Source organism: Excalfactoria chinensis, chromosome 4, assembly GCF_039878825.1.
Source record: "Excalfactoria chinensis isolate bCotChi1 chromosome 4, bCotChi1.hap2, whole genome shotgun sequence".
Lineage (NCBI taxonomy): Eukaryota > Metazoa > Chordata > Aves > Galliformes > Phasianidae > Excalfactoria > Excalfactoria chinensis.
Genome location: NC_092828.1, coordinates 2,232,924 through 2,249,349, shown reverse-complemented (window position 1 = coordinate 2,249,349; position 16,426 = coordinate 2,232,924). Strand labels below are relative to the sequence as shown.

Sequence of the window (16,426 nt, the reverse complement as noted above, 5' to 3'; positions counted from 1 at the left end):
AAAGGGTGATTTTGTCATCACAGAAATGATCATGGGGGTGTTTCCTAGGGATTAGAAGCTGGCCAGGGCTAAAAGCCTGCTCGCTGTCTAAGCAGACCCTCACAGTCATAAGTCCTATAGATCTACACAATTACTGAGCCTATGATAAACCAGCAGTTGCAGAATTGCATGTGCTGTACAGAATACATCGATACGCCTCTATTTAGATTTGAACTCATACAAATAAAATTCAAGTTATTTTATATAATCATGTTTTGAGTCTCAATTTGCACCCACCTCAAAACCTGGTAGGGCTGTTCCAGTTAACCCTAGATATAAGGGGAAGAAGCTTTCTGGCTTATTTACTCTCATATTTTACTTAGTGCACTGAGGATGTGTCAAGACAGTAGCGTACTGAGGGCTGTTCCCTGAACAACTTGCTCTAAAACACTAAATTGCTGCAGATTTTGCCATTTTTGGTTGTTTTTTCTAACTGACAACTATGTGGATCTTGCTGCCCCATTCAGAGCAAAGCAGGTGGTGCTCTAATTGAAACAGAGCCATCCTCAAGCCCAGCGCACGCTCAAGTTCCTTCCAACAACATTAACTTGTGTTGTTTGCTTCAGCTGGTTGGTCGTCGTTTCCTGCAGAGTGCAGATGTCAAGATCAAACAAATACAGCTTTGGTGGCTGGGCCACATGCCGAAAACAGTGTCAGTAGGGATGGCTGGTGCACCTGGCCTAATTCCTCTGTACAGGGTTGCAGCCCTCCCCCATCTCTTTCCTGCATGAGTGTAGTACCTTGCAAAAACCAAGGCTATGAGCAGACTAAGGAACACAGATGTGAGCAAAAGAAATATCTACTGAAGCCTTAAGGAAGCCTTAATGTTGCTGATAGCTTTTACCAGTATCAGCTTTCTCCTTTTACCTAACTGCTCAATCCTTACTTTGAGAGTTAAGTGAGCAAGTATCACCTCCTGCTATAAGACTGGAGAGGAAGAGGAAAGACAAGCACGTGGCTATACTGGTGTCATCTGTTTAAATATGAGCACCAAGAGGGTTTAAGATCAAGGCTGTGCCTGCCAGCATCACTGCCCTTTTGCACCTGGGAACCTGGCTGGACATGGGGTCTCATCTGCTGATGAATTCAGTGCTCCCAGATGCAGCTCCAGCCAACAGGAGCTGGCTTGATTTTTATGACCATTGTTCCTATAAACAGCCCTTTCCAAGTTCAAGGGAAAATCAGACTAATAAGACTAATTCACTAATCACATTAACACCCAGCCTCCTCTACTGTTCCCAGTGCAATACACTGATTGAACTACTACTCGCATACTTCTGAAAGTCTGGTAGCAAAGATAAATGGATGCTTTCCTCACCTTTAACCCATACCCCATGCCCTTGCTATGCAGAATTACTCCGCCCTGCAAACATGTATTGATTTTCAAAGAGCAACTGAATACTGCTGAGTAACAGCCCAGTGCTATGGGAAGAATAATCCATGCCTTCAGAGCAAGGCACTGACAAAACACACTTCAAGTACCACACAGCTGCACATTAAGCATAAAGGCAGCAAAGCATCCCAGAGCAGCTCCCTCCTCCACCAACCCTTGCCTTTGCAAGATATTTGATAGATACTCAGTAAAGCCAGGATATGTCTTGCCTCAAAAGTGCTTCGCAGCCTCATCTTTGAGGCTGTTCTCCTTGCATACAAGATACCATGAAGAGCCAAGCCTCAGGGCCTGGAGAACACGCTGCATGTTCAGTGCGGTTAAGCACATCTTGAAGGATATCCAGCTTTGGATGGTCAAACAATTGATAATGAAAGCAACACAGACTTGCTAGCTTCTTGTTGGGATGAACAGAAAGGCTGCCATCCAACATGACACTTACATAGATAACTTTTACTTGAGAGTGCCATAGAAACGTGAAGGCTGCTCATGTGAGTACACGAATTAACCCATAAATGGGGAGGTGGTGGCTGGAAATGGATGAATAGTTTGGGAGTATGCTAGAAGGCACTGAGTCACTAGGTTACCATTAAGGGAGAAGGAGATCTCAGCTCATAAAGATGGACAATCCCAACACATCTTTTGCTTCCCATTTAGCACATTCAACAGTGTGGTTTGGAGCAAATTCTGCATTTAAATAAGACCGTTCAAAAAGAATGGCATCATGGGAAGACTCACAGAAACGTTAATGTGGTTTCTCTACCTAATCTCATCTCAGCCAACTGAAATGAGAGCTAATAGAAATGTTGCATATCCAAGTAAACTGCTGACACAGAGCTGCATATGTCTCAAGCACTTTGATTTTCTCCCTAAGACTCTGAATGAACACAGATCAAGGCAATGTCATGCATATTAGCAGCCTCATATTTCCCCGTGGCAACAAAGCAAAGAGATCTGGACTGAAGAATACTGTTGCAAGACTTACCTTTAATAATGCCTTTGAAGGCATCAAGCACAAAAGTGATTGATATAAAAAGTGCAATTATTTCTTCTGTTGACCTGTGGAAAAATTGCATGAATTAATACAGCTATTAGCAGAGCGTGCATTCAACTCCATTCAAAGAAAATCAGCATATTCATGCATTCACATCAAAATACATAAATTATAGTCAGACTCTAACTCAGGAAAGAAAACCCAGTGAATCTTTCAAAGCTTCTTTCAAGCTGGAACAATAAGCCAAAATGATACTCGCTTCATCTCGCAAAATACATTTTGCAGCAAGTTTGTAATTAAGGAGCTTGTGGAACGTGTAATTTTTCCATTTGCTGAATAATCTGATCAAAATACGACTTCTTGAAAATAGCTACCTTTTAAAGAGCTTCATCAGAAGACTGAAATTAAAGAGGGAGTACATCACAAGGAAAAAGCTGTTCCACAGTCCAATCCAAGCGTAGAAAGCACTGAAATCCAAGTTGTAGTCATCACAGATTCCTCGAATGACTGCAGAATTGAAACGTTCACACATCAGATTAAGGTGAGACTCTCATTTGCTTGATGGCAAAGAAAGAACTAATTTTAAGACTTTGACCAACCACACCTGTTGTAGACACCATTAAATCTGTTCTTATACTCCCTGTATGAACATTGGACCAGTCTTTTTTTCTCCTCCCCCCAGCCACTAGAAATAGGGCAAAAAAGTAATAATAATACATGGAACACAGTCTCCCACACTGCTCAAAGCATCCTTCCTATGTATTGAGGCCACAAAATCCCCCTTAAATTTACTTGTTATGACGACTCAGGTGCTGTTAGGAAAAAGGATCTCGTGTGTTTTTTGTACCAAGTTTATTCTGTCACTGCACTGAAGAGAGAATCTTTCCAACTTAATTGGAGTCCTTTCAATTGTTTCTAGAGATACAGAGTGAGTTTGCTCCTTTATATCTCTGGCTCAATAGCATAATCTCGCAGCTGCAACTGGAAAGCTACTTATCACACCGTATCAGAGTGATAAAGATCCCTCATTACAGGCTCTTATCCTCCAGGTGGTGAAATGCAGCTCCATGAGAAAATAGCCAGGCAAAAAGATTTCTCCCTTGAAGCAGAAACATTTATTCTCATGACTCTTTCTTTTCCCGAGATCATTCTATTCAAACCAAGTTCCTTTAACTAAACATGAATCAAGCTGCTTCTCTCAGCACCAAAAGTAGCCCTTTAGAATTGACTTAAGAAAAAGAAATGCAACTAGAACTCTAGTAGGGTTGCAAGATTCTCACATAGAGTCACTTTTCACTAATCTCAACCACATCAGCTTCCAGTGTACGTGCTTAACAGGCTTACCATTAATGTACAGTGCTAAAGGAGCTGTAGTCAGGAGCACGACGAGAGGTTGCCCAGAAAAGAGTGCATAAAGCAGCCCTCCAATACACTGGCCAACGATTGTCTTCTGCACATCTATGAGTAATTGGGAAGGAAGGAAAGAAACATTTCTTCTTCTAACCAAAGAATTCTATGTTCACAAAGCAGACAGTCACTGATAAATAAGAGGAATACTTAAAATGCACAGAGCTGAGACATGAAAGCATGAAGTGACCCCACGCTGGCAAACTAGTATAACCAAATAGCCAAGTGCAAGACCTACAAAGACCATCAAGTCTAAAAGTGCAATAATTTACGATACCAACAAGTTTCATCCAGAAGATCGTTGGGACAGAATTTTAACTAAATCTTATGAACTGCTTCAGAGACACAACTGGGACAGAACAACACATCCTCCACTATATTGGCATTTTGGACACTACTAATCAAATTTGTATTTAAACCCAGGAGCTTGCCTTGGGAAAACGTACATGTAGTACACGACATAGTCACAAAGCAAGTGTTATTTAATAAAACAAGAGTATAATTCCAGCTGTTCATGTCTGATATTACCCCCAAATAGTCAACTTGACTTCTCAGAAAAATTGTGAACTTAAGATCACTCAGTGATGCTTAATTCAACAAAGAAAAAATGTAAAAATTGAGTGATTAGAGCTACCCAACTTGAACATATTGGATCCCTAAAGAGACACAAAGAGGATAAACTTACCAATTGCTCCTCGGGTGTTTTCATCATTGAGGGACCCAAATGCAATAGATGGAAGGAGGCAGGCAAAATAGAGAAAAATCATAGTTGTGATGTATTTTCCTATAGCCTTGTTGTTTCCAATAACACCTAGTGCAAACCCAAAAAGTTGTTAGTGCTGCACACTTGGAAATCATTGAAACCTTGTTCAAAAAAAAGGTATATGTGCCATCAGATCTTTTAATACTGAAACACTCCAGGAGAAATGTAGCTCACTTTAATCTAAAAATATAGGTAGTCTTTGGCACTTGCTTTTGCACAACTGCATTCCTGTACACCTAGTACCAGAACAGGTACCACCAGCAGCACCACCATATAAGCTGCTTCAGCTGATGCTTCTGGCATCACCAAAACAGAAAATCCCAGGAGCTGCTTGTTCAGTTTTACAGTTTAAGCTCAGAAAAGGACCAAAGCAGAAGCCAGAACCTTAGGGTTCATAAATCCCCACCTCCTGCCTTTTTAATGCCAACTTTATAGGTATTCTGTGCTATATCCCTAACAAGCTTCATGATGATCACTCGCCTTTGCAACTCACAATGCTCAGGGCAAGAAAACATGTAGCACTTCATTTTTCCCTAGGTAGAAATCTGAGATTATAAGGCTTGAATCAATAATGTGCTTTTCTGAGCCAATTAGTGCTAGCGGACTTATCAAAACAAATAGCACAAGAGGTCAGGAATGCGTACATTAAAAGTTTTGCTTTAAAAAAAGCCCTTCTGAAAGAATGGCTTCTTTTCCAGCCACTCGCCCCTTCTCATCTCCATCGGAAAAAACATACCGAGCCATAACAAAAGCAGCCAGAAAGAGAATTAAAGTGTCAAAACATGAATTTAAGGGCCTCTGAAGTAGCTTCCCTTCCCTTTCCTGTTTTCAGACTGATGTCCATCCCCAGTGAGCTTATATCACCCCTAAGAGAAAGGATATGAGATGAGAACAGCTGACATTGCTCAAGAAGAGCATAAGTTTTTGTGAGGTTTTTTTTTTTGTTTCTTTGGGTTTGTTTTCTTGCATTGAGCAGCCCCAGAATGGTTATAGCAGGAAGAATCTCCTCCAAAATCATTTTTAAAAGCCAACACAAACCAGTCTGCCTCTGTCACCATTCTCAATGATGCCTCTGCTGAGACACTTGGGTATATTTGGAGACATCCATTTTCCCACTTGTGGAAGCCACATGTGTAGGGTGTTCCCTTGCATACCCACCTAAGCCTCTGCTACCATCAGGCTCTTGTGAAAGGAAGCTACTAGCACAAGAGCTGGATCTGAAAACAGCGTTTTGCACCTGAGGCTGTTGGTGTCACACAGAAAATCTGGGCACTGCCACAACTGATTGCTCTTCACTCCAGCGATTGTCAACCACTCAATGACTTTCAGATCTTATCTAACATCTGTTTTATGCACCGCTTGCAATGCAGAGATAAAGGCAAAAGGAGGATGTAAAAGCAAAAAAACACAACAGAAAATGTGTAATGATCAAGCAGCCATATGAGTAAAGGACACCTTGTGAAGGCTCCTGTTTGCAGACATGAATAGGAATGATGCTCAGCATCCTTAAAAAAAAAGTAATAAGAAAACAGGGAGAGCTGAAACTTGACAGGAGACATCTCAAGCATGCAAATATAAGCCTGACCTTCCAAGAGTCATGGGACCAGCTGTTTCAGGGCAGATTCTTTTAAGTTTATTGTGAAGATTCAGAAACCACAGACCACATTCCTGACCACTCTTGGCAACCACAGGGCCTGAAATGTCCTTTTTCCAGATAAAGTGTTCTCATGTGATCAAGCTAAACAGCTACAGGCTCCCACCTCACACCCCCAAGTGACTGAGACCTTTAGAAAGGACAAAAGGTTCTGCAGGGCAAAGAGGAGACTAAGCATTAGTTTTACAAGTAGAGATTATCACTCCTTGTTTTGAGAATGATGTGGCTCCAAAACACAGGTTTCTTTGAACAAAGGAGTCCTTCCAACATGAAAGATCAGAAACAGCAGTGCTTGAAAGCTTTTCATTCATAAAAGGACAGGCAACCAGGACCAGAGAAGTAACAAATGAAAGAAAAGGCTCGTTTTCTAAACACAGAAAGGTTTGTAAGTGGTAAGGTGCTTTCTAAAATCTCAGTTAAACAAACTATGCTGTAAGCAGGTGGAAGGAAGAAGCCTTGAAGGGCACCACTAAAACTTATGCATAGCTTTTGGTTTCAGCCTTGTTTTGCAAGCAAACATTAGAGCAGGAGTCTTTGCTGATCACAGAGAACCTTATGCAGCATTAAGGCTGAGTCCAAGATTCCCAGCAGAAGCAAGCTTTTAGTCCATTTTCAGCCACAGGAGATCCAAAGAGCAAAGAAACCCTTCCGGTGGCAGAAAAATTCATTTCATAATGGAGATAACTACATCAAATTTAACATACCCTTTCATAAATATTATTGATCACTCTCTACTTGCAGTTAAAATCATGAGCAAGTACATCCTCCTTGTACAGACTCCTCTGAGACAAGCACTAAATTCCAGCATTAGTCACAATTTACCTTTTACCTTTCTGAAATCAGCATCTGGCTAAACATTTTCAGGGTTTATTAGCAACCTGCAGACTGTCATTACTTCATTTCCAAAAAGGTGGGCTGCGTTACGATAGCATTTCACCCACAGCAGGCTCATAAAGCTATTGAAAAATGTGTCACTCCAACTGCAGCACATCAAATTGTAGCCAAAAATCAACTTAGTTCAGCTGTGAAATTTGAGTAATTAACTATTACAGAAGCAATCCCTTGATATTAAGGTACATCTACACACTGAAAGGGGAAGTGATTACGTTCATCGACATGACAGTTCTATTTTACTTGCTTGAATTTCAGAAGTGACTTTTTCTTTTAAAATGACAAGGTTAGTTTCAGAGAATAGCACGTGGTTGGCCTCACTTTGCTTGGTATTCTGTAACAGTAATTTAAGACTCTCAGGCCCAGGGGCTGGGACTGAAGCTCCTCACATCTACTAATTGTACACCTACTGCATCCAACTTGAGATGGACAGTCCATGATTCATCTGACTGCTGAAGTTCCTTCCCAATTCTCAGAAACATTTAATGCAAAGTAGGTTTAATTAAACCAATTTGCATCACAGCAGCAAGGATATGTCTATTAAAACCTTGACAAAAGGAATACCTTTCAGTGGTTAGAAGCTAACATTAACACTATCTATAGCCTTCCATGCATTAAGCCATGAAGAGGCATAACATTATAAACTTCTTCTAAAGCCCTCAAGCTCGGTTTTCACTTCTGTTAGCAGCTACTGGACTCCACTTGACTTCCTAAGGACACGCAGAAGATGAATCTTCCATAAGTCCTACAAAGAGTAAATCGCATTGCAACAAGCAAGACTAAGAACTGGAAAAGTAGATTCAGCTGATCTTGGGGCAGAGAAGACAAGAATACGTTCAGACTAGTGAACAGTGAATAAATAAATAATATGTACAAACACCACCAACTCCTGAGGATGTTACTGGCAGAGGAGCTCACAGGAACTGATGAGGAACCCCCCTGCAGGACCAAGGACAGGGAGAAGTCAACAGATTCAGCCAACTCTCTACCCAACATGGCTAGAGGCAAACAGGGATCACAGTCAACCTCACCCTTATCTCTTCCCTGAGAGGTGAAGGGATACAGCAGAACCCAGCACCAAAGCTCATCTTAAGAGCTTCATACACCTCATGTTCCCCTGAGATCTCCATGCACTGTTTTTATTCCTCCATGTTGTACCAGGAAAAATAAACCAAGGAATAAGAGTAGGGTCTTCAAGGGGTGGCAAGAAACTTGTAGCTGAGTCCAGGTACCTTCTGGGAGTCCCTTCTTTCATTCAAACCAGCCTCAAGTTCCAAAAGTTTCAAGAAGCTCCTAAGTTTTGATTGAATTTCAAAGTAATAAATAATTGGTAACACAAGTGTTTTGAAACTGTTGACAAGACAAGATCAGGAGGAAGTTCTGTACAAGTTTTGCTTCAAAAAAGAAAGCAGAGCCTTGAACAAAGCAGTCATTAAGAAAAGACTACGCATCAAATTGACTTAACCCTAGCTTTAAAGGAAAATCACACATTTTCCTTAGACTCAGCATAATCCCATTTTTCATCTTCAGATGCTCCTACTAAAATCTGTTTACTACAAGCCACTTGCACCATCAGTTCTGGAGCGAACCTTCAGAAAGCTCTTTGATCTCTGAATATTCAGAAGTTGAAGACTTCTACAATCCAAAGCAAATTTAATCTTAACTAATTCCTAATCTGGGGGAAACTAAAAAAGATGACTTCTTTCTGCCCTTTCCCACATCACGATGGCAAAGGATAACTTAAAGGCCAGCTTTCTGCAGCATGTGAATGAGATCAATCACACAAAAAAGTCCAACTGACAAAATACTTGCTGGTCCTACAAAAGCCTTATTTATCACTCAGCTCTTAATCGGTTTATCTATCTCGACCAAAATCCCAGGATGCTTCTCAGATTAAGGATTTAGATTCCAACCATTCAGCAAAGAGGCATCTTTGCTATTCAGAGTTCTTTGATGATGCATGTGTGATTGTCTGGAGTGCAGATATTTGGATAGCTCAAATCCCCAATGTTTTGGTGCACTGCTGCTTTGAGATGGTCCAGGAATTTCACATTCTTGATCACCTTCAGACTTGGTGGTTTATGGCAGATACTTCCTACTCCATCTGGTTTTAATTTCATAGCAATCCTTAAAGAATTTATCTTGATTTCCAGTTTCTGATAAGTAGCACATAGAAATACTTCCAGTTTTTTAGAAATTCTCCTCCTTTCCCTGTATCATATGTGGAAGAGAGGATGATTCCTTCTAAAGTGAACTTCACATCTGAGCTGCAATAATTCTCAAGTTCTGCTCAGTTCTCTTCTGTATCTTTTCTCTCCAAGAGCTGTATAATGCAATACATGACTATACACTATATTTGCACTTTACACAAGAGCAATCCTCTGCAATATTTACAATGCTGCATTTTCACCACAACAGCATTTTACCAGATGCAGCCAAAGGAACGGTTCTCCCAAGCCAGCCAACCCCAGCATCTTGTCTAGGGGAAACTGGATCTACTGCATACATTGGTGTGCAAAAAGCTTGCCAACTTGACTATAGTTGGCAGGGTAAAGGCTGAGAAGCAGAACACAAAGGTTACTTTGGACACATGCAGAGCAACAACATGAACCCCAAAACAGGTTCCCAAACCTGCTGTCAGCCTGTGTTGGCTACATGACCATCATATGATGCACTTCTGTCTGACAACCTTCTGTACACTCAGGATATGGGCAGCCATAAGCAAAGCAAGTAGACACAGCTAAGAATCAGCATTCCTAAAATGATGCTTCTCTGTACTGCAAGAAGTCTATTCACTTCCCTCCCCTTTACAAGATCTGGCAGCCCTACAAAACAATAGCCATGGAGACAATCACCCTGAAGCCATTTCAGGGGTGTACAAATTAGGAGCTCAAGCCCTCTAACAGAGCTGGTGCTAGTGATGCACTGGCTGAGAAATCATGCTTGTGTTTTTAATCAGGCTCCTTGCCGCTACTGTGAAAACAGTTTCTTAACATTTTTCTTCCTCAATATGCCCTCAGTCCCCACAAAAACATAGCCTAAGCTTGACTTCACATAGAGCTGCCCACTGCTCATCTTAGGCCTCATAGAAACAGTTCAGTTCCAGCAGTTACAAAGCTCTTGTGGACAGTACCCAGCACAACCACAGTATTAAGCTAGCAGCTCATTCCACCTCATTCTTTCTAGAAGAATGGGTGCCACCAACTGCAAAATGCATGTGTATGTACCTTGTCTTCTTACATCACCTGCAAGGACAGTGCAGGAAGCGTACCGGGACAATTGTGCCTTGGACTAAGGCGAGATTAACAGCAGAAAGGTATTTGATCTCTCAAATTCTCCTTGCCTACACTCTACATCTTTCTTTTATGCAAAGTTTTTTTGGTGTTGATTTCAGATGATTGAATTATTAATCAACTCCCCAAAAAACTGTAAAGAACTGAACAAGCTTTGATGTCTGGTTGATGCTCTGAAGACTTTTCATGGCTTAAAAGAACCTCTAGAAGTAAAAGCCTCTAGAACCTCTAGAAGTAAAAGTAAAAGAAGTAGAAATGGGAGAAGCAATTCTGGAAAGCAACACTGCTATTGTGGGAACTATACAGAGCCCCACACCTGTGGCTCAGTATAAACACCATATTACTGCTTCTATGATCTGACTACAGAAGACAAGCCGTATCCTGTTTTTAAGAGGCACTGAGATGAAGTTACTGCAGCTCAGGTTTCGTTTAAGCACCCTCCACTCCCACTGCATCACCATAATTACTGTTGATGGTGGCTTGCAAGGACAGCAGAAAGGGTCTATTAGGCCGCTGCTGACTAATTAGGTTGCATTGAGTTGAACTGTGTTTGCACACAACAATAATCAATTTAATCACCTCACAGCTTAATAAGAATTAAAATCCTCATCTACATACAGCTATTATCTTCATTAAGGGAATACAGCAAGCTTCTCATCTATAACATGCGCTGCTGCCTATTCATAGGCTTTAATCAACATACTTGTTTAAGTAAGAAATAAGAGAGCTATTGCACATATCAAAGAACGTATTCAATGCACACTGTAAACAGGACATCGTATCACAGAAATTCAAAATCAGGCCAATGTTTCCATAAATACTGGCCAACATACCATCAGTGAAGTCCAACGCGTACACTGGAAATCTTCGTGCAATGTCATCAAAAATCCCCTTGCCAACATTGAGAAACTCGTGCAGCTAAAGAAAGGAAGGAAGTGCTGTGTCAGTTTAAAGGCTCGTGTATTGTCAGAGAGATTAACCTCCTTATTCAATACTGATAGGAGAAAAACTGTTCGTTTTGAATAGGGCATTCAAATTGGATTTCGTAACGGTAATAAAAATAGAGCCTTCACTCTTCATACTATATCTCGAAAAGCATTGTAAGAGAGAAAAATCCCCCAGACCACCCTATTATCCTCCCTTCCTTCCCTCTTTCTCCTCCTATTCATATCCACATCTCTGCTTTGTAGATGAGGGAGCTGATGTACAGCATGGAAGAGACCTGTCAAAGACACACCTTGGCCAACAGCTGGATTAGACCTCAGGGCATAGGGATAACATCTGGGTACCCATGGGATAAACACAAGGATAAGGAGCCCTCCCCACTGCTCCAGACAACTGGTTGATATATCCCACCAGGAAATTCTTCCCAAAAGCCATATCAAGTGTCTGCAAGAAGGTCTGCACAAAGTGCTCTTTCCCTTAACATGGCCACAAATGAGAACACCTCAAACTGATGCTGTCTGGGAGCTACTGTCTACATCCCCAACTCAGCTCAAAGTGAACAGGCTGAAGTAACTTCACACGATCAAATGGTAGTTTCTATCTATTAAAAACCAGTAAGATCGTTGTGAAGCGTTTCTATAAACCTGACATATTCCTTTTTACTTGTGGTCTGAGGGCCTGCAAGGTGCAATATGCTTGTTTATATGAACTGACGCATAACACAGGTAACAAGGAGATTTATAGAAATGCAAGACAGCTGTTATTGACTTATATTATTGACTTATAGCCTCCCAATCCTCAACTACATTATTAAGAAAAGCACATGGAAAGCATCAATGTAGACAACACTTCCGTTTCCCTATTACCCTCAACTCAGAGTACACGTCCTACTCCAAAAAGAAAACACAGCCTAAAACAGTGTTAATCACCCCAACTGCCTCTTGAACAACATTGCATGCTGCCTGCAGAACACGGGACACAAGATGCATCACCACTGCTAGGGCAGTGTAAAGGGAGAAGTCACAGATCAATTCTGCATTAACAGACCACCTCAAAGCAGCACAGAGGTCATCTGTCTACATGTTTGGTTGTTTTATGTAGAAACGGATGGAAGCTATTTGTATGGAAAGGATTGACCCTGCCTTGCTCCCTTAACAGACACACAGCTTTGCTTTTTCTTACCTGCCTTGCAGTAACTGGAAATCCAGTCATGTCACAACATCAAACGGAATAAGAAAATGTCTCTTACAAAGGGAATACACCATAGAACATCAAACACTCAAGGTTTTTGGGTGCAAAAGATCTTTCAAAGCTCTAACTCCTTCATCAGCCCTTATCACATCTTACGTCCCACATAAGTCACAGTGTTACATTTTGCCAATATACCCTTATTACTTGTAGAAAGCTTCAGCTCTCTACAATGAACAACCAGGAGGAAAGGAAAACAAATGGCATAACATATCTGCATTTTAAGTATTTCTGGAAAAATACCAACAAACTATGAACTCAAATCAACAGGCATATTTGGACATCAAAGCCATATGCACTTAAAAAGCAATTTAATTTCTCCCCCCAGAAAGACATTCCTAAAGGCACGAGTCAGCCACAGAATCACAATGGCTTAATGACTAATATGTTTACTTGTCTCACTGCAGTGACTATGGGAAAAGGATGCTCAGAGCTGCTCACCTTTGGGGGGGGGGAAGAAGCCACACAATCACTGCTTGCCTGAGGCTGAGCAGGATGGGGACGCTCATGTGTACTACCTGCTTATAGGAAGCAGGGAACGCAGAAATGTACTGATCTTAGTGTCCCACAAGGCACGCTGAGGCAGATTTGAGAAAAGGTGAGGCAGCAGGTTATGTTTGAGACCCTTGAACCCTCCTTTACGCATTTATTTCTTGCCTGCAGGCAAGTTTGACTTGGAGTGAGGATGTCAAGCTAAACCTCAGTGCTGTTTCTATAGAGACCACTGACATCAAATCTGTAGCTAAATATGGGGAACACTGTTTATCCTGTACAACTTATCCTCCTCTTGCTCTAACTTAACACTCAAATCTTCTGAGTTTGAGGCTCCCAAGATTTAAATATATATACATATACATATATATATGTGTATGTATGTAAATAAAAAGGACAACGCTGGCACCCTCAAGAGCTGGTGATTTTTTGGGTTGCCATTCCTTGCTTCTTTCCCTTATCAGGGGGAAGAGTTTGGCTGGACCTCTTTTCCACTCCCATTCATGGCAGCAGCTCTCTCATATGGGCCTATCATCTTTTTGACATGACATACAAATCCCAGGTGGCCTTGTATAGAAAGCTTTCTCTTCCCAGAGCTGCATCCCCACAGCAAGCTCATAGCTTTACACTTTCCATTCTACAGCCCCTTCCATGCCTATTTCACAAGCTACCATCACTTGAATTAGTCTGTTTCTCTGAGCCAGTACTATAGGGGATAGAAGAAAATATCAATTGTGCTCCTGTTCCCTCAACCAACCATCCTAAAGCCCAATTTCTCCCCCAGAGAAAGGGAGTTAAAAATATGCCTTCTATGCCATCTAGACTTCACTCTCCCACAGGCTTGTTTGCTATTAGAAGCAGCTCCAGATTAGGGCATTTATTTCAGTCAGGGGAGGTTCACAGGTTGAAATTACACCCTTGGTCTCATATGAGCCTGTTCTCATATTAAGTGCCTCCTTTCTGGAGGACTATCACACAGGACAAACACAAGGGGAGGGCTTCTGCATTAGGCTTTCATTAGAACTGATGAATGCAGGCTACAACCTCAACTCAACCTCACTTCTCCAGGCAAAGCTTTGCCTGCTGGGGACATGGAAGGGGGTCCACAGCCCACCTTCCAAAATCAATTCTGGAAAGTCCCATTTCAGACAAGGGCAGTTTCTTTCAAGAGACACGAGAAAGCAGAATTACTACTGCACAGTCTGCATCCCTTTGGAGCTGGAACATCTCTAAAAGCAATGAATTACTTAAGTCAGACCAAAAGCAATCAATGCCAAGAATAAGTGTTAAAGAATCAAGTGTCAGTGTTCCCTGTGCCAACTCAGTGCTGTGGAAGCTCTGTATGGCCACAGCTGCAAGCCCAGCAAAGCAGGCAGAAAACACCACTTCAGGGTCCACACCTACAAGCACTGCATCCAGCCCTCCAGCTCACCAGAGCAGAGCAGAAATGCCTCCACATTTTAAGTAGGCTGCTCTTAGAAAACAATTTCTCCTGTGGGTACAAAGTCAGGCACCTAAAATTCTCCACCAGCACCACCTTTGGAAGACCACATGGAAAGAGTCAAGATTGCTTTACCGCAATTACTCCTAAAACCACCACTCTGAATGACCTGTGCTTGAGAGCATTGCAGGATATGTCCTGCAAACTTAAGGGCAGGTACAGAGCCTAGCAAAGTTAAGTTCTACCTATAAGCAAGGGGACTATGCTGGAAAAAGAGAGTTGCTCATTTCCAGATGTGCAGCTCAAAGCCCCCTAAGTCTAACTCAGTTTAAGAAGTTATATGTTAACCAGCCTCTGCACTAGAGACAACCTCAAGGTTATTTGCAATTCAAGGACAGGAGCAGCAGGCTGGGGATGATACAGTTTGTTTTTCAGGTATGCTGCTTGGTTAAAGAATGAAATTCTGAACGGAAAAGCAAAGCAGGGACCAATACACAGGAAATTCCAGAAAAGAAAGTGAAGTTACAGCATTTCCCTCGAACTTTAGAGTACAAAGCAAGTAACGTTTTACAGAGCTACAGATCAAACAGTGGGAAGTCAGGCCAAGAACTGACAGGCAACTTTTAAGTGAAATTACTGTGCTGGGACAGCCAAGAAGTCTTTTGGCTGCAGGAAAAACAAGCAGCAGCTTCTTCAGAGACTTCTGATTGTAAGGATTAAGTACCTTGGACTGACAGCACACAGTGATCCATTAATCCCATCCATAACTAAGCATCTGGATTCAAAATCCTGTAACCATTTCAACCCCCTACTGTTCTGCATCCCCTCAGCACCTGCATATTTGAAGTGTTTTCTCAAGATTTACAGCAGGAGCTGAGGAAGGTAGATATGCACACTGGAAACATTTATAGCAACCTCAGTCCTGAGAGACCACTGGGGAAGTCTGATGGATGCAAGCACCACAAGTGCTTCATCTCCTTTCCTGAAAGCACATGAATGTATTCATTTTGACACCAAAGCAGTGGGAGGACTGTTGGAGATGCTGGCCAGCCTTACCTTGAGTGGCTTTGGACCATGCGGCATGTGCCCGTCGCTCATTGCTGAGGGCCTCTGATTCACCACCGTCAACAAGTGGCGTTGGTGGACTAAAGCTTCCTTGAACTCCTCTTCGGTTTTGGTTTCTAGCAGTTTCTGCCGAAAGGTTATATCCGAAAACATCGTGGCAAAGGTTCGTCCCACTTCTGTGGCTGTTTTAGTACTTTTCTGAATTAAAAAGAGAAAAAACAAACAAACAAACAAAACTTAAAAACTTAAAAGCTATTTTGTTTCAGTTCCAGAAGGTAAAGCTGCTGTTTTGCCCCGTTGGGCACCATATTCCAGGATCCCAGAGACACTCAGTGAAAAATGGCAGAATCCCTCAGACACACCAACCAATGTCTAGGCCCTGACCAGAAATACGGATCAGCTTGTCTTGATTGACCTGAACCAAATCTGAATCAAACTGAGCATTAATCTTATCTCCTAGCCCCTCCCTTCAAGGCTGAGGAGACAAAATAGGGGTCTTTGCTAGCCCTAAGGTATCTCAGCATTACTGCCACTGGAGTGGAGGGACACTGGAGGCTGCAGCAGGTTGAGATGTCTAGATGTCTTTTCTTGGTGACAGATTGCTGCGAAGATAGGCTTGATCAGCTTCTTAAATTCTGAGCACTAAAACTCAATCTGTTTGGCTTCTCTGCGACAATCCCAGGAACATAAGTACGGATTTAGGGCTCTCAGCTCAAGTAACTACTGGAACAGAGGAAAGCAGAGGAGAAGAGCAGTGGAGCACCCACAAGCAGCAGGGTCCATCTTCACCAGTGGTGCCTGGAA

The 16,426-nt window shown here is 42.0% G+C and overlaps 1 protein-coding gene across 3 annotated transcripts in view; it reads right to left on the bottom strand.

Moving 5' to 3' along the window:
- The window catches only part of SLC4A11 (solute carrier family 4 member 11), an 88,119-nt gene that overhangs the window by 18,875 nt on the left and 52,818 nt on the right, over positions 1–16,426 (bottom strand). For all 3 annotated transcript variants that reach the window (XM_072335625.1, XM_072335624.1, XM_072335626.1), the window contains exons 8-13: positions 15,614–15,820; positions 11,265–11,349; positions 4,516–4,641; positions 3,768–3,881; positions 2,798–2,930; positions 2,415–2,488 (exon numbers count right to left, since the gene is read on the bottom strand). In XM_072335625.1, the coding sequence (XP_072191726.1) occupies positions 2,415–2,488; positions 2,798–2,930; positions 3,768–3,881; positions 4,516–4,641; positions 11,265–11,349; positions 15,614–15,820 (739 nt within the window). The remainder of the gene's footprint in view (positions 1–2,414; positions 2,489–2,797; positions 2,931–3,767; positions 3,882–4,515; positions 4,642–11,264; positions 11,350–15,613; positions 15,821–16,426) is intronic.